Source organism: Centrocercus urophasianus, unplaced genomic scaffold (assembly GCF_019232065.1).
Source record: "Centrocercus urophasianus isolate 14NV4802_14NV808 unplaced genomic scaffold, USGS_Curo_1.0 seq_12, whole genome shotgun sequence".
NCBI lineage: Eukaryota > Metazoa > Chordata > Aves > Galliformes > Phasianidae > Centrocercus > Centrocercus urophasianus.
In genome coordinates this window covers 15,325,232-15,347,496 of record NW_024884364.1, presented here as the reverse complement: position 1 = coordinate 15,347,496, position 22,265 = coordinate 15,325,232, and the positions used below count along the sequence as shown (strand labels likewise).

The window sequence follows — 22,265 nt, the reverse complement described above, 5'->3', positions numbered from 1 at the left end:
CCCAAGTAATATGATTGCAAAACAACTTCATGTTCTGAAAACTATTTTGTAAGATGTAAGATCACTTAATGGTTAAAAAAAAAAAAATGTTACCAGCCTTTCATTTTAAAGATCAATTTTGAAAAAGGGTAGTGGGAGTGGGTTTCATGCAATTGTTAGAAAAGTGGAAGAAGTAAACATAGCAGATTTTCATAGATCCTGACATCCACTGGAACAGAACATCTTAGCATCACACTCTTGAAAACAAGCAGAACTTCACGTGGATAGAAATATCTGGCCAATTAAGCATCAATCCAATTGATTGAACGCTAGTAAATTAATTATAAAATGCTGGTTCACACCAACACAGTTGCTTTCATGATGCAACTTACTGTGACAAGAGCTACAGAGCCTTAGAGCTGAAATATGGTAATGGAATATTATTAAAAGCACTTGGAACTTTTACTTGTTGAAAGACTGCACTGTAAATCCCAAATTCTGATTAGACAGTACCCATAACATTGCCTTGGCATAGTAACAGCACATTTTACAAATTAGGCAGTCAAATATGGGCTGTACAGCAGCAACAATAAAAGACCAGGACATACCAAAGTAACCTTCCAGAGCAAACTTTTCCTGACCTTTCCAAAAGAGAACAGTTGAAGTCTTTTCTCAGTAGTTTCCTCTCTTGCTTTTCTATTCCAATCTCCTGCGATCTTCTCTCATTATGTATTTTGTTTCTCAAAAGAAACAACAGGGAAGGAACTGCAAAGTGTCACTAGCATAGTACTTGAATAATTTAACAAGAAAAAAAAAAAAGGCAGATCCTCTGACGTAGACAAAGTTAAAAGGAGCAGAACAGAAAGCTTAGGAGCACAATTTGTAAGGATTTCTGTGCAACAGAAATGAGGCAAGCCAGAAACACTTAAAGTAATAGATGACAAATGATAAGGAGAGCAATCATTTCGAAGTTCTATTTTTTTAGATTCAACTTCACATAAGAAATGTTATCTCTAAGAGAAATATTTTGAATCAGAATTATTACGACTTACTGTTGACAGAAAGTTATTTCATAGTTACAGCTTCAAAATAATGACCTGTTTTCTAAGAGAAGCAGCAAGACATGTGGACAACTTTTTTAACAAGGCACTGAAATACAATGCTACCATTCCTTGTACTATACACCAGAGTGCCTTCCTGCAGACAGCTAAGCAATGCCACTGATCTGCTATGTCTAATTTTTCATAGCAAACTATCTTTCTCATTAGTACATAAAAAACAGGGTGCATATTATTACAGTTTGCAAGGATAAAAGACGGATCTACTACATTTACAACCTAATCTTAGAAATCCACTTGTTTAGCAGAAAAACTGCCCAGGAGTCATCAGGCCATGCTGAATCTCAGCGTACCTGCAAGTAGCTGCAGGTTTAAACACACAAAATTCCCAGGGACTTGTGTCCCGAGTACCAGAAGCAAAGCTAGAAAGAATTCAGATCCACACATTTCCTTGATTATCCCTTGCTTGTAAAGAGGAGATGTAAAAGGCAGTACTTTGCATGCATAAGTGACTTCTTCATGTTTCAGTTAAACATGCTATACAGTTTTATACGTGATCAAGCATATTTTTAAAAAAATTCATAAATATGTAGCAGAGAAGCAACAGTGCATCGCACTTGCAGGTTATCAAGATCAAAGGGCCTCAGAGAGTCTTTCTGTCACTCTATTACCTTTCAACTTTGCACGTAACCTGTCACCTATGGTAACATCGAGAAAAAATGCAGCTTTATGTTGCACAGAACGATCCTAAGTGCTCTAGGAGACACATGATGGCTGAATCAGTAATGGAAAAAGGAAACACTTGAATATCCTCAGTTCTCACTTCTTCAAAGAAATCTCCATCCAACACAAAGATCTACTGAGTTGCCAAAAGAAAAAAAAAAAAAAAAAAGGAAGGAGGAACAGTAATCATCACAACCAACATAAACGCTGTTTTCAAAGAGCTTACTAACCGCATCGGAAAGCAAAAAGTAGAAGGTAGCAGTGTACTTCCCTCAGATTTGTGGGTGAAAGAACAAAGCCCTAAGTTCAAACAGCTTCCCATGAAAATAAAGGCAATCCATAAGAAAAACACAGTACTTTGTGTGGTCCAACATAAATAAAGAAGTTATCAGGAAGGCATTAAGGTCCATGTACAGAAACACTTTTATTCAATAAAAGCAGAAATGGAGATAGGTTTTATTTAAGAATTTAAATCTTGCTTTAAGAGGGAAAAAAAAATACTGCCAACTTAAAATTAAATATCTCATTTAAATAAGTCATCTAAGTGAACCAGAATAATTACAAAATATTCATACTATGAAAAAACGCTTCCAACAAGTACTGTTACCATAATATCCAATACAAAGTAAACCAAAAGTTATTTGCCACAAAATTCCAAGTTAGTAAAACCTCTCAGAGTTATATATGAGTTTTCCTTTTTCATATTTAATTATGTTCATTTGAGATGCAGAGTTGACAGAAGGCCAAAGGTGGCACAGAAAAGGGCTTCAAGAACAAATATTTTCACAACAAACAACTGTCAGAAAAATAGTAATCTTCCCTATAAAAAAGATTTTTACAGTAAGCATTCCCTTGAGCAGAGCAAGTGTTTAATAAAGCTGAAAATACATGAAAGTTTTACCATTTCAGGTAGTTCCCTTTGCTCCAAATATTCCTCTATTAAGTGAGCTATAAAATGCATTGCTTACAGAACATTTCTGTGTTTTAAGTGTTACCATAGGGGAAAAAGTTTCTGCAAAACCTACATATTGCATCTCCCACAGGAATCAGATAGTGGGAACAAAATACAGTAAAGAATCCTTCATCACTCCCAGTGCAAAGTTCTCCTGTTAATCAGACATGGGAAGAGGCATTAAAATGGAAAGAGGTGGCATGACAAAAATAAAGTGCTTAGCACTGGCTTAATTTGTTACCTAGAGTGTACCTTTGAAGTCAGAAAGTTTATTAAAGTCATTCTTGAAAGTAAAATAGTTTTTATGCACAAGACAAGTATAATACATATTAAATTTTAGTGATCTAGTAGAGTAGTGCCTCTTAACTGTATTTCCAAAATACATTTTTCAGTCATATGCTCCATGAACACCTGAAACTGCAGTCTTGCTTATTAGAAAGACGGAACTGTATGCAATTAAGAAAAAAAAAGATTGAGAAAAGAGGTAACTGTTTCACTATAAAATCTTATTTGCATTAAAAAATGGACAAAAAATCCAAATGAGATTATCTGAAAAGCAAATTTCTCTATCATGTAGAGACCATCAACGAACATATTTATGTCTAAAAAAGCAAAAACATGACATGTTGTATATCTGAAGTTTTATTGATGGGAATGCAAGTATAACCATGACATAGCAGAGAAAATGTTTGTAACATTTCATAATGAGAAATTCCTTAAAACATCTGCAGTCATTTGAACTCATGTTAACCTCAAAATATTCTTCTAGTAGTCTATTGCAGATGGTTACTTGAAAAAAATCTCAACGTCAAAACTTTCAATTAAAAAACCCTACTGTTTGTAGGAACTCTATTTTAGGTATTTCATATAGTTTCATTTCAGGAAGTACTGACTATTCTTCTTTAGGAATATAAATACTCCCATTTGTTCAAAAGTTGTTTTCCCCCCAGAAGTGGCGCACTGCCCCTCATGGCTAATTATCACCAAAAACTCAAATGAATGCAGATGCTTATTACTTACACATTTTTGGTTTTAAATATGCTCCCCCATCACACAGTTCAATTTAATTAATGGAAGTGCATACCTGAGATACTATGTTATCTATATTTACTTTTTCTGGAAGAGATACTAAAAGGAAACGAATCATCACGTAATATTTAGCTGAAGTGCTCCATTTTCTTTAAGCCTTTCTTCATTTCCAAGAACTGGTCAGCTGCTAACAAAGCAGCAGAGAAAACACCATACATCTTTTATTTATCTCTCATGTCTTCATTGCTTGCATCTGATCTGTTAACAAACAGAAACATCTAGTATTAACAACAAGTAAGCTGAATAACTGTTCCATTTCACTTTTTGAACACATAAACCCAGTATGTCCATGTTACAGAACAATGTCAATAGATATTTTTGGTGTAGTTAAAAATGGGGAGAACGGTGCAGTTTGTTGCAGTTGTTTTCAACTTGATCTGTTATCCAATACTGATATTCTCCCATAGCAAAGCAGTTTTCCCTAAATATAGGTCATTAATCAGGAATAATCTTACACATGATTCATTTTTTTAATCATTTACAAGCTTATAAAGGAACTCCGATAAGAACAAAGTCTGAAAATCATGAAATTCACATTTCAATTCCTTGCACACTTACAGTTTCCACATAACCAAACTAGTACTGAATGCCCAACAGCCACAAACACCAAAGTTTGTTTTTGCATAATTCACATGGAAACATCCTTGCTCTCAGTAACCATGCTTCTCCATACAGAGAGCCTGATTGCCACTTCCAAATTTACTTCAAACGTTCTCTTCGTTTGCATAAATATATTGCATTCCCATTATAAAATGTCGATGTCAGCACAGTTTAATTACAAGCAGTGGTAGGGAACAAGAGCTATGTTTAGACCAGCATGAGACAGGCTAGTTTTACCTTACTGATGATATGGTGCTGCAATAAAAATCCCCATTACAAAATGTGGAAATAAGCAGCATCAGCATTTGCTGAGGAAAAAAGGGCAAGATCTGTCCCTTCTCAAATCAGCAAACTTATGAAGAGCTGCAAAAGACCCATAAACAGGTCTGGAAAAAGGAACTGAGGAAAGTATTGCTGTTAAGAAAAAGTACACTACATTTCATTAAGTAGGTGGCTGCTCCTTCACTTAAGTTTATGACATCCAAAAAACCGGGATTTAAGTACCAACATAACTTCGAGTTGTTCCAGTTTTTCCCCTTCAGTGCTCCAGAAATGGGCAGGAGAACTGTAGTAGAAATTGATTCTTGGAATTGAAATTTATTCTTCATCCAACGAAGGTATAACCACCAAGTTTAAACTCAATTCCACTTCAGTTTTTAGGGAAGACTGAGATGAGAGCTAGTGGTTATTCTTCTAGGTAAAATCTTTGCCAGAAGAATTTCAGCTCAGAAAATTAATAAGTTTAACTATCCACGAGAAATGAATAACTATAAAGAGCTTTATAAATAAACAACAGTACAACTACTTGCTTTCAGAACTTAGAAATCTACCTAAACAACGTAGAAGCACCTCAGATGCTTGTCTAACTACTTTACAGCAATGTATTTAAGTAGCTTGATGTGGTGTACAAAATCGCCAGCTCCAAATTTGGACTGAAATAGAGTTTTCCTCAAAGACAAGTAGAGGCCCAGGAAACAAGAAGAGACTACAAAATGAGAACTATGCCTACAATTAGGAAATACATGATTTGGAATGTATTCTCTGTGATACAAAACAACAGTGAAGGAGGTTCCATAGTAAGACGCTGCTTCCCCGCTACAAAATTCTTTTAAATATTAGAGGATGCATAACTTTTCCTCTGCTAGGCAGCAAATCTCCTTGGGAAGACTACTACCAAACAGCATCCCTTCCCCTGAGAATATTATCATTCCTTAAAATGTAATAAAATGAAACCTTTCTAACAGTATCCATGAACAAGTGGAGACAATCAGGTACAATGCTAGATATTTAGTTGCACCTTTTAAGGAAATTAACGGCACTGAATCTGGTACACTGCTGACATCTAGTGGCTACCACAGCACAGAACACATCCACACGAACCATCTCACACACATTTTCTTCTCAGATTATACTACATCATGTAATGCATTTACAATGTAAGCAATGCACATTAGACAGACGGAGCTAAAATTGGAACAATACTACACTTCACTGTTCTATACATTTAGCTGTACATGGGAGGACAAAAGAGACCAGATCCTTACCAATATGCAACATAAGGAGATACAGAGTAAAAAAACCAAGTTTGCAATTGAGAGTTTGTATGTAAAATATTGTCTAAGCCAGATCCCTTATTTTCTATGTAGTTATGAATGTCTACATACACTAGAATACTTATAACCTAAGCTGGCTGAAGAACTGAAGTTGAATGACCAAAAGCAGTGCATTTATTTTTCTAAGCTGCTTATTCCTTGTTTCCAAATACACAACAAGGTACAGAAAACTGGGACAGGAAGGTAAGAATAAACTGAAGTATTAACTCAGTTACTGCTATACAAATTGAAGTTCAAGAGCACCAGGTATCATTAATTCTGCAAGGAATAGTTTTGCTTTGTTTGCAAGAGTATGTATAATGTTTCAGACTGTATTTTGGCAGAGGATCTGATATGATCTTTGTATGCATATCAGGGGGATAAATGAAAGATAAGTATGAGATAGAGCATCAATACTCACTGTGTGATTTGATCTGACAGCAGAATTGGACAGAAAGAAAACAAAGAAAATAAAGAAAAAACTTAAAAAAAAAAATAAAATCAAATAGTTTAACAGAATGAAAACAGAGCAATAATTATGTACAGAACAGTATACCTTGGAGCCAGTCCACACCTTCCTGCAAGCCTTCTCCTTTAAGAGCATCACTGGCACTGAAAGAAACAAACAAAATAATGAAAATATTGCAATAATACCATTTTCATCACTAAACCCATAATTTTCAGAACTGTGGAGTAGCATAAACTACACTTCAGATTACTTCACCTGGAGAAGATTGCTTCTCAAATGATGTATTCTAGAGTGCATTCCCAACGTGGGAACACCATTTTGAGACGTGGTCAATTTTATTTTGAGAAACTACTCTAGTTTCAGGCTGAGGAATTGTTTCTAGAACATGAGGGGCTCTGGAAGAGCGCCTACACAAGGGAGAGCCACACTGTTCTGCTGCAGATACATTTAAGCAACACGCTCTGCAGACAATGGTGTAGAAGATACATCAGTATTACTGTAGACAGTAAATGAAGTAGCTGTGTCTCTCTTCCCATGCAGTTTCTATACACTGTGAAGCTGTCAGACTACTATACACCCTAGATCTGTCCATATATAAAATAAAGAAAATCAAGCTGCCATGAGAACAGTGAGGATCTAAGAGAGTGCAACATGTTTAAGGCTCCTCATTCTGCAGCTTATGAAATTTAGCTCAGTAGCAAATATGCGCTGTTACTGTTGTTATCTATAAAATTATTTTTCAAGTAGCTTGAGAATCCATCAGCGTAAAGCTGGGACCCCCAAAATAACACCCAGGCAAATCAAATTTAATAGATAAGGACATAAATGAACATTTTATTTTTCAGCAGCGTTTAGCTGCTGATCTTACTTTTAATATCTGAGAACTTCAGTAAAACAAATCTAACACCTGTAAAGCACTTATGAAAGAGGTTTCTTTCTCTCCCCTCCTCTGTGTGTACAGATAAAATTGTTTTATCTATAGGAAATCTTTACATCCTTCAGAAAAGGAAATACAATAGTTCTACTTCCCAGCAAAAATAGTTGCTACTACTCTTCTGATAAGAACATTTTGAGCTCCGTGAAGTTTTCTATTTCATTGTTTGGGTAACAGATCTCTTGTGAAAATCTTCAAGTCATGGTCTATGTGAAAGCATCGTGTGTTTAAAAGAAATTTCATAGCAAGTATTGTGATGTTCCTACTCTTCCCACATATAGCAGCACAGCATTTTATCTGGCTTATTTAGTTAGTATTACATAAAGGGTGGCATGAAAGTGCTAGAACATGAATGTACAAATTAACACCACTAAAAATGAAAAAATAAAAAGAAAATTTACCAGATATGCCAAGGTTTGTCTTTGATGTTTTCTAATGATAATAACTGAGATACTTTCACAGATGATATTGCATCCCTGAGGTCCATCTTGTTTGCAAAGAAAAGAATAGGCAGTCGACGGTGCTTAATATCTAGGAGTGAGTAGAAGCAGAACTACCATGACAATATGCAACACTATCTCTGCAAGCAAGAAATTGCAAATGATAAAAGAAGATAATTTGCTCACCTGTAACTGCAACTCTTTGAAGACTGTATCCTACCAAGATGCTTGCTGTTGGGTCACGTGGCCTCTGATGCATGCTTAAAGAATGCCCACAAACTTTCTGGGAAGCTTTGGGATCTTCCACCCACCTCTCCCCCTACCTTATATAAAGCTGTACATATAAATTGCTGGTGAAAAAGAGCAGGATTTCAAACAGCTCCTTAAAAATACTACATGTCTCTGCTTAGTGAAATCTGAACATGCAAAATGGATGTTAAGAATGATTTGCATTCATTCATATCGTCCCAAAAGCAGAACCACATGAATAGTCTGTATTATCCTATAACATCCTGGAGAGCATCCCTGGCTTTCTTTAAATAATCATGAAACAGGAAAAAGATGTGCACATCTGGTCATCTCTTGTCCCACTTTCACTTGAACTAAGACTTCACTTCCAGAAGCTTGTCTCAGTCAGCAGTGGGAACCACAGAGCAAACCAATGACCTTGGTACAATGCCAATCTCCAGCACACTCATGCGTGCAAAAGCATAAGCCTCTCTGATTACCACAAAAGGTAGAAGAGCCATTGCAAGGAAATAAAGTACACATATGTCAGCTTGAAGAGAACAAAATGGCAAAAAATTACTAGTATCAATGCTAAGAATTTTTCACATTAATAAGAAATTTTAAAAAGGATAATTACAGGATTACCAAAAATCTAGAGTTGATGGGAAAAAATCTTTTAAAGAACTGGTGAATACTCTATTTCTTAGAACAGTATAAGGAAAATACACAGGAAACAAACGAAGGATTTATGTGGAGCCTTAAACGTAAGTCAGCAGACCCTGCTAGGGAAGGTGGCAGACACCTACCCCACCCTTCAGTTGTTTGCTAAATAAACTGATAGCCACAGATATTTATATCTTTCCTACCTTATTACATTATTTCCAACTATGCCACATTCACACCTCCCACTTCCCCTCCAACTTTCAGTGCTTACTAATGGAAAGCTAACATTTTCTTGTAACAAACTGTTATGAGCTAACACATCAAGAAAACTCAAACACCACAGATGTGCAATGGGCAGCTTTTAAATAACATGAAATTTTTATACATTCTATATTCTTTATATAGAAGCATGTGCTGGAGGGCAAGTGACCCAAGAGTCAACATCTAAATGGGTAATCTAAAGACTATGATTCCGCAAAATGCTCAAGTTTGATAAGCAAAATAATATGGTAACAGTGATCATTAAAGAAGATGTTATTTGTTTGTGGACAGTACCCTCTACAAGTAAAAAGGAAATGGTTCTGATCCATGAAACAGTCCCAGGTAGTACAACTTCCAACATCATTAACACTTCACATTACATGTTCCCTTTCACTTAACCTCTTTAGACAAAACCTGGCAAAAAGAGATGGAACTTCCTGTTATACTAAAGGATTACCTAAAATTTTCAAAGACTGGAAATTACATGAGGTTGTTAATCAGCATGCATTTAAACCTTAAATAAACATGTACATTTGAGCCAAGCTTTGCAGAGGCAGAAGCAAAGAAGAGCAATAAGCAAGGTATGCAGAGGAAGAGTAGAACAAATGGCTTTAAACTGGAAGAGGGTAGATTTAGACTAGATATTAGGAAGAAATTTTTTACTGTGAGGGTGGTGAGACACTGGAACAGGTTGGCCAGAGAGGTTGTGGATGCCCCCTCCCTGGAAGCATTCAGGCTGGATGGGGCTTTGAGCAACCTGATCTAGTGGGAGGTGTCCCTGCCTACAGCAGAGGATGTGGAATGAGATCATCTTAAAGGTCCCTTCCAACACAAACTATTCTATGATTACTGTAGTAAAACAGCAGTAGTTAAAATCATTTAAACTCAGTTAAAATCCACTTTTATCAAACATTACATGCTTTGCTTCTCTTAAGACATATTAAAATCCAAAACAATAAAACAGGCACTCTACTACTGCACTTGATCTAAGCTGCTCCAAGGCAAAAACACAGAATCGTCTGTTCTTGGTACCTGGGAATATTCTAGGTAGCCACAGCCATGATCTTTCAAAACCAGAAGACATCAAATTTATCAAGAACTGAACAGTTCTGACATACGAGATCAGTGTTAGTAACCTGCTAATTCCCAAACAAAACACCTAAGCTTGCATATCCTCAGCCTTAATATTTTATGCTATCACAGTCTTTACCTCTCATCCTCGCTTTTCCATGGTTTCCATTTTATCTACAGAATCACCTTTTTACAGATGTGGTTAATACCTGCTTTGTTACAAAATTCCTTAATCCATAGGTAATCCACCTTCAGCCCTTGGTTCACCTCTACCCTTCCCTTGAACTTTGCAAGGCTGTCATTTCAGTGCATGCATTTGAAGTAACCCATACTGCTGAACGTGAAACAAAGAGGGCTCAGTCAGCTCACACACAGTTAGCTGCCACATCTCTGCTGATCCATTCACATATTAGATGCAGTCTGCACAGAAAATGGAACTGTAGCAATATGTTTGCTCCTGCCACATATCACTGTCCTTGGTTGGAAATACAGAAGCCAGCTTCACCTTTCTTAGTGCCAGCAAAGTGACTCTGCCAGTTAAGGCTCTACTAGCTAAATAAACATGAAAATGCAGTACAATTTTGCATTAAATTTCCTGCATGCAGTTTCACACTCTAGCTGCTCAGAGCAATTACCTACTGTCCCAAAAGCCAGACAAAACTGCATATTGCTTAGAAATACATAAATTTGATTCTATATATGGAAAAGTGAATAATGGAAGAGTTGACTGATCTCAAAACTTAAAAGAATGCAGACTCAGAGTTAAACAAACAAACCCTCAAAAACAAGTGCCTTATCACAAATTCCCACATTTCTTCTTCCATTCCATTTATCCTTTTATAAGCAATTGAAACTGTCTGGTATAATTATATACGTGATAGCCAGAAATGAGGATAATCAGAAAAGAAAATAATAGATGATATTTAAAACAGGAAAGTTTCATTAAAGGAATTTGCCATCTTCACAGAAAAATAAATAAATAAATATAATCAGAAAAGCAAATTTTTTGGTGTGCATGTTGGTCACCACATCCTGGCAGCACTCTAGCTTCCAAGAGGTTAAAATCAGTCCTTCCTCAAACCAGTGCCATTTTTGTTATGTACACATTAACAAGAGATGAGTCCAACTCATTGTACCCAGCTTAGGTATGATCAGTTTGTAAAACTCAATAAGGATACAAAAAAAAAAAAAAAAAAAAAACTACCCCAAAGACTTACTCAAGCCCATCATTCTCATTCTAGTATTCATGCACATCTAAAATATTTGTAAGATATCCAGAATGTGTCAGATAAGAAGGGCTATTCTTACTACAATATAACAAATATGGAGACAGAAGGGGATAGAGGTCTCCTCACCTGGATGATTCAGAAGAGTGTCAAGTTCTTCTTTGGCCACAACCATTCTTAATTTGTCACTGCTATCAATGACAAAAATAATGGCTTGGCCTTCTCTGCATAACATAAAAAGAGCAAAGAGGCAAATTATAGGTTCTCTCAGACTGTGATTAAGGCTTCAGAAAAAACACCAGAAAAGGCAAACAAACCCAATTTTTTCCTCTCATTTTCTGTTGCTATTTACCATTAACATTTGAATCCCGCCCTATTTCTGAAATTCAACCTTTTGGTAACCTGCATAAATTCATCTGAGACACGAGCCGCGTGACTTGTGCAGGGCTCAGGCTACAGAACAGACCCTTTGGAAATCCTGATTTCACCACCACCAGGTTGAAAAACGAACTGTGAGAATGTAATCAGAACTGTTACACTCAAGAAAGGTTTCTCGTAAAACCCCCGTTTCCTACACTAAAAGAAGTACATTTTAAGAATAAACAATAAAAACATTGAGCATTCTCCAAAGATGAAATGCAGGTCCACGTGTTTACCAACTAGGCACATTTGGATTAGTTAACTTTTACAACAGTCTGCATTAAGATCTTTTTTGCTTTTGAACAAGAAGTGAACATTTTCAACTATTTCAAATCATTACGACAACTTGCTGGCAGCATCACCACAGACAAAACATACATACATGCTATTCAGCTCATGTTTTCAGCATTTTACTGATGTTGGTTGACCTCGTATTTCATTTATTGAGACTTGTTTGAAAGCAAAATTAAGTTTGAACAATACAGGTGAGTAGCTATAGGGGACCCAAAAAGTATTTTCAATTTCCATTTTAATGCAGTACTTATTTCTCTTTTGTTTTACACTTTTTCTGAAATCATTACAAGCTATTTCTTCACTCAGCCCCATCATTCTTTGCTTTTCAATCAGAACACAACAAAAAAACCCTCAGTCCTACACTTTACTGCAAAAGGAACAACTTGCCTTGTCTGAATCTGTATGAGAATGTTCCTTATTTTCTGATACAGAAGAACTTCAACAATAAACAAAGCTTCTGAATATAATCTGAAAAGGCCTGTGTTTTTTATGACCATACAACATTTGTCTAGAACAATCAGCATATCTTTACTACAAAAATAATTTAAAAAAACAGTAGCAGTGATAAGAACACAAGAGTTTTCAAATAATTAAGATGTGCCCTTTGAGGACATCCTAGAAAGTAGTTTCAAACCAAAGCTTTATGCATTTTAAGGCAACTATTTAGATGCAGGTACTTAATCAGAATTATCTGCTAAAATTGGCTGTTCTTACATAATTAAATTTAGCTTAACTTTATCAACTATATTGTGTATAATTATTTACATACATCTTTTAGCAGAAGTTGATCTTAAATATTTGACTCCTGCATTAGGTCAAGAACAGAAGTAGGATACGAGTACACATTTCGCTGTCAGCATTACCTAAGAAATCCCTTCACATTAACATTGAAAAAACAAAACAGTTTATGCTTCACAAAGGGTACCTTGCTGCATAAATATATCAGTGAGAAAAATGAGTTGCTTATGAAGCTCTCAATTGGCATTTTAAAAGGAGTCTGAGGGCATCACTGAAATCCAAAATTACTGGGAAAAACAACTATTTCATGAACAACAATGAAGAATCTCTTGCTCATGCAAGTTTCTGAACTGCTAAGACATTTTTTTTTGCATGAAAAGGAGATGAAGCATTAATGCATTAATCCTCAATTAAAGAATACCTCAAGTTCTATCAAATTAAACATTATAACCTCCAGAACTGAAAATACAACCAGTATGCATGATTTAATAATGTTCATCTTGTATAAATCAGCAGCAGATATTACAGAACAATGATACAACAGAAATGAACCTTCACATTTCATTAGAAACAATAAAAAAAAAAAAAAAAAAAAAAAGACAACAGTGTCTTCTACAGGCAACTCTTTGAGTACTGCATCAACTCCCAAGCCCTTCATATGAAACATGGACCGATAGAGAAGGTTTTGATGGGAGACCTTCCAGTGGCCTGCCAGTACCTAAAGGAGGCCTACAGGAAAGATGAGGAGAAAATCTTCTCAAGGGTACACAGTGGATTGACAATTTTAAACCAGAACACTAGTTAAACTAGATTTAGATTAGATATTGTGAAGATACTCTTCACTATGAGAGTGGTGAATCTCTGCGACTGGCTGTCCTGAGAAGTTGTGCATGTTCTGTCCCTGGAGGTGTTCAAGGATGGGGCTTTCTTTGGGCAGCCTGATCTAGCAGTTAAGTATCCCTGCCCACGGCAGGAGAGTTGGAAAAAAAAGATTAAGGTTCCTTCCAAACCAAGTCATTCCATAAATATTAATCCATGAATAAAGTTATATAAAGTATGGCAAATATCCTGCTTAATAAATAACATTTATTTTGGTGAAGTAAGAAAGAATACTTGGTTTAGATGTAATACCTCATTCTCTCAGGATCCTAAGATAAAAAAACAACACCATCACCACCACCAAAAACACCCTCAGCCATCAGCCAATGGTTTTTGAGTCTTAAAGTCTCTTACCTACAGAGGAATGGAAAAGCAAAAAAACTAATTCACCTTGGTGCTTTCTTACAGGATTGAAATTTTATAGAAGAAAGAGCAATCTCATCTACAGCATGATCTCCTAATCTCTGTGGTACAAGATGTTCCCATGAGTGCATTAGTTAACAGTGTACAAAAAACCCTTTTCTTTTTTCTTTTTTTTTTAGGAATTGCTTTTATCTACAACAACCTCCTGTCCAACCCAAGGCATAAATCTTCTCTGAATCATTTCTGAACGCTAAATGTAATTAGAGTTCTGTCTAAATAATGTACATGCCAGCTAATACGAACAGTAAGGTTTTAAAACAAATAATAGGCTTACTTGTAGTAATGTTCCCAGAGGTTTCTGTATCTGCCTTGGCCTGACATATCAAAAACTGTGAAAGACAAACTGCAAAGGAAAGAAGACAATCAACACAAAGAACAAAATCAAACTATTTTCTTTGATACTCTGACAAAAACAAAACAAAAAACTAAAATCCCAACCATTTGCAAAAGATTCAAAACTGGACCTGGCTACTGTACCTTCCATCCACCCCTACTTAGATACTGCACATGTCTTCTTCCATCTGCTATACTTAGCTATGTGGTCTTACCGTATTTCACAACAGAAAACACGTTTGTTTATTATCTACTTAAACCAATTATGAAAAGTTGCACTGAATACAAAATAAGCTCCCACTCAGCCTTTTCTTTTACCACATTAATACTGACTATTGTTTACATTAAGGTTAGAAGAGACCGTGAAGAACATCCAGTCCATCCGTCAGTCCATCACCACCGTGCCCACTAACCATGTCCCTCACTGCCACATCTACGTGGTTCTTCAACACACTCCACCACCCCCTGGGCAGCTTGTTCCAACATCTCATCAGTCTTTCTGAGAAGAAATTTTTTCCTAATATCCATTCAACCTCAATCTCCCTTGGCACAACATAAGGCCACTACTTCTCATCTTATTGCTGTTACCTGGGAGAAAAGGCAAACCCCCACCTTGCCACAACCTCCTTTCAGGCAGTTGTAGAGTGTGATAAGGTCTCTCCTGAGCCTCCTCTTCTCCCCACTGAACAATCCCAGCTCCCTCACCTGCTCCTCATAAGACTTGTATTCCAGAGCCTTCACGAGCTTTGTTGCCTTCTCTGAACATGCCTCAATGTCTTTCTTGTAGTGAAGTGTCCAAAACTGAACACAGTACTCGAGGTTTGGCCTCACCAGAGCCAAGTACAGAGGGACAATTATTTCCCAAGTCCTGCTGGCTACACTATTTCTGTAGAAGCCAGGATGTCATTGGCCTTCTTGGCCACACCACTGGCTCATGTTCAGCCAGCTGTTGACTAACACTCCCACATCATTTTCTGCCACGCAGCTTCCCAGCCATTCTCCCTCAAGTCTGCAGCTTTGAAGGGGTTGTTGTGGCCAAAGTACAGCACCTGGCACTTGGTCTTTTTGAACCTCAAACAACTGGTTTGAGTTCATTAATCCAGCTGATCCAGATCCCTTCCTTTCAACTTGGCTATAGAAGGAGATGAGGATGGTCAGGCAGGACCTGTTGAATCCATGCTGACCGGGCCAGATCCCCTGGTTGTCCTACTGATGCCAGATGATCTGCTTCATGACATTCCCTGATATTAAGGTCAGGCTGACTGTAGTTCCCCAGATCCTCCTTCCAACACTTTTTGTAGATGGACATCACATTTGGAAGTCCCCAGCCAATGAGATTTCTCCAGCTGACCAAGACTGCTGACAAATGATGGAACATGGCATGGACAACCCTTCCATCAGTTCCCTCAGTACCCTTGGGTGGATCCTACCCAGGCCCATGGACTTGTGACAGTCTAGGTGGGGTAGCAGGTTGCTGGGTGTTTCCTCCTGTGTTACGGTAAGTTTATTCTGCTCCCCATCCCTGTCTTCCTCAGCTCAGGTGGCTGAGTAACCTGAAGATAACTGTAATGACTTTTAAATACAGAAACAAAAAAGGCTTTGAGTACCTCAGTCTTTTCCTCATCCTTGGCGGTAATGAAGGACAGAGATTCTCCTTGCCCTCGTTTTTTTATTAATGTATTTGTAAAAGCTTTTTTTTTGTAATCTTTTACAGTGATGGGGAGATAAGTTCTAGGTGGACTTTTGCTTTTCTAATTTTTTCTCTGCATATCCTGGTAACATTTCCATACTAATCTCAAGTTGCTTGCCCCTTTTTCCGAAGGTGGTAAGCTTTCTTTTTCTCCTCTCAAGAATCTCAGCAAAGGCTCCCTTCATAGACACACCAGGGTTCTTCCCTTCAGTTCATCTTATCACACATGTGGATGGCCAGCTCCTACAGCCTTAAGATTTGCTTCTTAGGGAATATCCAACCTTCTTGGAGCCTTTTGCCCTTCAGTACAAACCCTCAAGGGACTCTCCTCAAATAATTCAGTCGCAACTTAAATTCCAAAACCTATCTTGAATTCTGTCACAACAAAGGCACAAATAGCATCAAAAGGACTCTGTAGGCAAAAACAGCTTCACGAAATCAACAACAAAAAAACCCCCAAACACTCCAACTTCAGAAAAACATCACATTCTGGTAATAATAGGTTACTGCAGGTGACCAAGCTACAAAAGACAGTCTTTTGCAACTATACAGTTCACCCAAAAATGAAACCCAAAACCAATGTAACACTACAAGTAAACTCTGATCCACTTTGAAATGACTACAGAAACAAGACTGAAAACAAAATTAGGTTTCCATGGCTTGGGAAGTCCCAGATAACTCCCAGAGTGGTGACAATACCAAAGCAAGGAGCTTCAGAAAAGGAAGATCCCAAAACATCCTTTCCAATCTATAACCTGATATGATCAAGTTCTAGACTAACTGCCTTAGTTCTTAGCAACTCTTAACGTATGTTTCAATCACGACAGAAGATTCAAGAGCTTCTCTCTCTCTCTTTTTTTTTTTTTTTTTTTTTTTTTTTTTTTTTTTTTTTTTTTTTTTCCCCCAGATCTACACTGCATAATTACAAATCATTTCTCCTATTACAGGACCAGACTAAAGGAAAGTAATATAAAGGTTAAGAGCTAAACTCACACAGCCAAACCCAAAGCCTGTCTTATGTGCTTTACTGGGAAAGAACCCAGACGTGACCCTCCTGTAGAAACAGGAAACCCATCAATCCTACATGTCAGGTCAAAGAAAAAATAATTTTCTTGCAGATTGACTGCATCCATTAAAAAATACTGTGAAGGTTACAAAATAATAAAATAAAATCTAACGTTACCTCCTTGAAATATCTTTGTCTCACCACATCACTTTCACATATCCCAGCTTTCCTAATGGCTTGGCCTTCACTCAGTAACTTCTTCCTTTCCTGACCTCTTCAGAGCCTCTTCAGTGAGAGCACTGAATGGAATACAAGCTACCATCTAAGCAACTGCCTGTCTTGAAGATTGTAACAATGCTCTATTCTCATACCCTTGAGAGAAATCAAATGCTCACACATACTTTTGTTTGTATTTGCTATTTTATAGGAGCAAGAAACAGAATATATTCTACCACTGCCAGTGCTGAATTGGGATTATGACTTCTGGATGCTACAACATTATAGCAAACTGCACACCGTTTCATTAGACCACCACCAATTAAGTTCAATTACATCATATTGAAAGAGTGACGCAAGTCCAAATACTGTGTATTAATTACACAGTTAAAAAGGAGAAAATTAAAGGATCCATTACCTGGATGTCTTGAATTTCTCTATACTGAATCCTATTGTTGGAACAATGTCCTGAGTTTGAGCCTTGAAAGGAAAGTATAGATTTCAAAATCAGGTTAGGAAACTTGTAAACATTGAATTCTAATGGAAACATCAATACATCACATATCTATTTTTCCCAATACAAAATATACAACTCTAACCACAAGCTTTTTATAAATCCAGATACTGTATATTCAAGGTTTTGCATTTTCTTGAAAAAGCAGTGGATAAAACTGGACAAAGGCCTTGCAAATGGAAGACATTTTTGCCTTAGAAGTGAGATCCCACTCTTTTATGTTAGGCTGTGTGTGTACGTGTGGACATTACCATAACCCATCTTTATTTCTTTAATAAATAGAAGATAACAGTGTAAAGACTGCAACTGAGGTCAAAACTCAAAATACATGGTTAACACGACCAAGTCTGCACAATACTCCATGCCTCTTTGATAAATGAGGGTATATTTCTACCTAAATACCAGATGAGCAGTACTCAACGTGTACCACTATGCTGGAGGGGTTTAACACCGATAAGAATACAGCAGGCATTACATAACTGCCCAATTGTAGCTCTACTCAAACTATCAGACCACTGAAAGAAATCACCATTTGCCACAGACGAATGGAGAAAATGTAAAGCATCATCAGTTGATCTGACTGGTAACCAGGTTCACTGCTGAGCTGCCAAAGTTAATTTATCATCTGAGTTGGTACAACAGAATAACTCCTTTCAGAAACAGTAATACTGAACAGGATTACAGGTCACGCTTAGATTACAGGAAGATCCTTAAGTTATAGAGCTGAGAAAGCAATGCACAATCTTTTCACAAACTTCCTAGAGCCCCTTGTTAAAAACTCTGTTAAAGCAGTTGATTTGTCACATACAAGGGAAACAGCTTAATTTATTCATCTATCCACAGCTTTATAATGACAGTGGTATTCCACCATCATAAACAGCTTAGTCGACAGTTACTTTCAACAAGAGAAATATCTGCTACAGAAATAACACCTCTGCTATTTCAAATGTATTTACCAGGCCCAGCAGAAACAACTGCAGGCAGGCAGAAACACTTCTAATTGGCAGACAATAGCCAGACTGCTCCTACAGCAAGGTAGCAGCTGTTCTTAAGAACTATGCTGATCCAGAGCTCAAAATCATCTCCATCTGAACTTCCTAAAACCAATTCCATAAATTCTGATCCAACGATGTCTGTTGAGAATTTGCCCCATCTTGCAATGCTCAGACATTCACAAGTTGTATGCAAAGCCACCACCCTGAAACATCTCGTTAAATGAAAACATTCAGAAATAAACTCCCATTGCATGACTTACAGTAAATCAAAGAAGAAATAAGTTCTATTTACTTGAGTAATTCCCTCAGAACTTTCTCTTATACTGACTGCTGTGATTAACGTTGAATTCAGCTCTCAACTCTGGTTAGGAAACCTTTAGTGCTTAATACATGACATAAAATCCTGCTAAAATGAACATCTCAAAAATGATATACCATAAGCTGATACAAATTGCAGCAATTCCCTCAAACAATTGGCAACAGGCAGTAAGCAGTTTCATAGTCTGAAGAGTAGCAGAATCTTTATGAAGTGACATATTTAAACAAGGCCCAGAGGTATTCTTCAAGAAAAATTCCATGGAAGTTGAAAAATAAAAGCTGTGTCCTGATTTGAACAGCAGAAAAATTTAAAAAAAAAAAAAAAAAAAAAAATTAAAAAAAATCACAGCATTCCAAACTCACGTAATGAGGATACACAGACCTCTGTCTCTGAACACGCCCATCAATATTGACCTATTTCTCACCATAAACATATCTAAAACCAAGGGAAGCCTCCATTAAATTTTGTCCAGAATGCTAAACACGCTAACTGGCCCAGCAAAAACTTTTCACTGGATGAACTGCAAGCATAAATTTTGTTTTGGAAGCTACTCTGCTTCAAATGTGCTGAAGTCACCAGCTAGTGTTCATCTTCCCACTATTTACTATTCCATTATTTGTGATTTTTTTATTATTTTTCAAGAATACTTTAAATAAAACATGATAAACGTAAGCAAATACAAGTTGTTAAGCAACTGTTTTAATCCACAACATTTGGCACTCAGTGAAGTTCTCTAACGTTTAAGTGACTTAAGTGTTTCAGATCCTCAGTAATCACAAACCCTTTCTTGCTGAGGGATTTTTGACCATTAACAATATTGGTTTCTTGGTAAACATTTTCATAATACGCATGTGGTTGCTTGCACTTAGCATTAGTTAGTTTGGAACTCTTAAGATATGATTCTTCTACAGTGCTAAATCAAAGAACACTTTACATCTTTTTTCATGATCACATTCAATATAAACAGCTATACAGACAACAGCTCCTTAGTAAAACATTAGCAATAAACAAAACAGGCTACTTACATTTGAAGGCTTAAGTTTATTGATGATTGTTGTTTTGCCACTGTTGTCCAAACCAAGGCACAAAACATGAACCTCCTTTTTCTTCAGCCCAAGCCACCCTGCTAGCTTGTCAAACAGTCCCATGGTTCTGGGTCAAACACACACGGATCACCTGTTGATCAGACGATACGAGGAGGGAATAGCTGTTGGAAAAGGGCGATGCAGACAGCAGCGCTGGCACAGCAAGTGGGCATGTGGATAAGAAGCCCTTACACTTTCCAAAAGGCAGCAGCAATAAGACTCTGCACAAACACCATCGCAGCGGGTTCCCTCACTATGCTAAGCAAATGGAGCATAAGCTGATTACAGCCAAGAAGCCCTCGCACGAATGAGATCGGCTGCTTATAGCCCTGTCTATGTAAAGGCACCGTCCTCAATTCACTGGACAGCAACTCTGTGGTGCTTCCAAGCAACTCCAGTAACGGCACCATGCCAACACCTCCTTACCTGCCTCTCAATCCACAGAAGGAGAGTAAAGCACATTGCACTTCAAACTGCCCACAATCTCTCAGTCATCGTATCTTACACAACAAAGCAAAACAATATCTACCTTCCTCAGCGCCTGCTAATGTGAGTTGCTGAACCTGGAAGCAAATGGAGTGCACTCTGTCAATTCAATTCAAACTCTAATTGTAATGGGCTTTGTCGACGTTAGCACGTGTCAGTTGAGATCCCATAAGCCACAAATAGAAGCTCTGATCAGGCCAGGTTTGGCACACAGCAAGCCAGACAATGCAGCATCCCCCTGCGTGTCACCTGGAAGCCAAAGCCCTGCTCCTGCCATAAAGTACAAAGCTCCTGCCATGATGCTGACCCGAGTCAGTGGGCAGCTGTACTCCAGGAGCTTCCATCATGCCTCCCACAGAGTGCCTGGCTGTGCACACTCTGCTAAGAGGATAAGCCTCGTCCACCCCAAATCAAATCCTCTGAGAACAACTTCCTCTATGAGCTGAAATCAAACAACCGTGACACATTCAGTAACAAGGAGACATTTAATTAATACCAGAGGAAGCTGCTATAACCTAGAACAGCTTTGTTGCAACAGATTAAAGAAGCCTGATGTTACCTACAGCTATACCCTCAAAGAAAAAAACTCATGATTAGCTTCCTTCTAACTCCACTTACCTTATGTCCAACTCCTTATTTTAATATACATACAAACACTGAAGGCAGATTAAAGCTTACTGTTTATTATCAAGTAAACCCCAGCTTGAGAACACATTTCTTTCTTGTCCAATCTGGAGTTTCATCTATAAACTCTAGAGGTAAGATCCGCAAAATAAAATCACAAAGTTTCCAATAGGAAACATTCCCCAACTGTTCTATGTTTTTGAGCTGACTTGCTACAGCCTGTAATGCGGAGATCAGCCCAGTGTTAATCGCTGGGTCAAGCAGCAGCTCTCCAAAACATGTAACTTCAAGTGCAGAAGCTCCTGTAAAGTATACAGGAGTATAAAGTACAAAGCTCTGCTAGCTAACCACAATTGAAGACTGCAGAACCGCGTGGAAGATGCTAAAGGAAGACTAATGCAAGAAGAGGAATTATATTTACGTTTTCCATTGCTAAATATTTCTGTCTGTTCAAAACTCACCGCCTGCCTCAGTAAGACAAACTTACTCCGGGCAATCTCACACATTCACTCTGAGGCCTGGGAGGACAGCAGACATCAGAGCTGGGAAGGAGAGAACCTCGCAGCTACACTCAGAACAACCCACCACAGCTGCAGGCAGCAGCTGCGTGCTTCAGCGGCAAGGCTCAGACAGCGCTACCGACGATGGCGGGCAGCGCTTGCAGCTTCCCACACAGTGAGGGCAGAGCGGCCCGGCACACCGCTGCCAAGCCCACCCCTCAGCACAGCTCTCGATCGGAGCCTCACGGATACCAGGCAGCGAGTGCGAGCCGCCGCGCCCCGAGAGCAGCCCTGAAGCGGCAGAACCGAGCTCCCTCTCTTTCTCTCATAAAAAGCTAACCCATCCGACCCGCCGGCACACACAGCCTCCAAACCCCCCCCCCGCCGCAACCACACACCTCGGCCTACGAAATGTCGGCCGGGTTCAGCCCCGCCGCCGCCTGCGCCGTTGCCGTGGT

At 38.0% G+C, this 22,265-nt stretch overlaps 1 protein-coding gene across 3 annotated transcripts; it reads right to left on the bottom strand.

The window, feature by feature from the left end:
• Positions 1–2,238: 2,238 nt before the first annotated feature.
• ARL6 (ADP ribosylation factor like GTPase 6) lies at positions 2,239–22,265 on the bottom strand. Of its 3 annotated transcripts, none has more exons than XM_042810824.1 (8): positions 22,206–22,265; positions 20,138–20,288; positions 17,703–17,764; positions 14,314–14,382; positions 11,415–11,509; positions 7,798–7,927; positions 6,550–6,605; positions 2,239–3,999 (listed from the first exon to the last, which is right to left on the bottom strand). In XM_042810824.1, exons 2-8 carry the CDS (start codon positions 20,258–20,260, stop codon positions 3,974–3,976), a joined length of 561 nt encoding a protein of 186 aa, XP_042666758.1. In that variant the 5' UTR covers positions 20,261–20,288; positions 22,206–22,265; the 3' UTR covers positions 2,239–3,973. The 3 variants fall into 3 exon arrangements, with proteins under 3 accessions (XP_042666758.1, XP_042666759.1, XP_042666760.1); XM_042810825.1 differs by lacking the exon at positions 22,206–22,265 and adding an exon at positions 21,769–21,928; XM_042810826.1 differs by lacking the exon at positions 22,206–22,265 and adding an exon at positions 21,795–21,928.

Bases quoted from the DNA above. Each gene is read 5' to 3' on its own strand.
- ARL6 (XM_042810824.1), bottom strand. From the start codon at position 20,260: ATGGGACTGTTTGACAAGCTAGCAGGGTGGCTTGGGCTGAAGAAAAAG. The intron at 17,765-20,137 runs GTAAGTAGCCTG...TTTCCTTTCAAG, and splicing joins ATAAACTTAAGCCTTCAAAT to GCTCAAACTCAGGACATTGT. The intron at 14,383-17,702 runs GTAATGGATCCT...TTTCCTTTGCAG, and splicing joins GAGAAATTCAAGACATCCAG to TTTGTCTTTCACAGTTTTTG.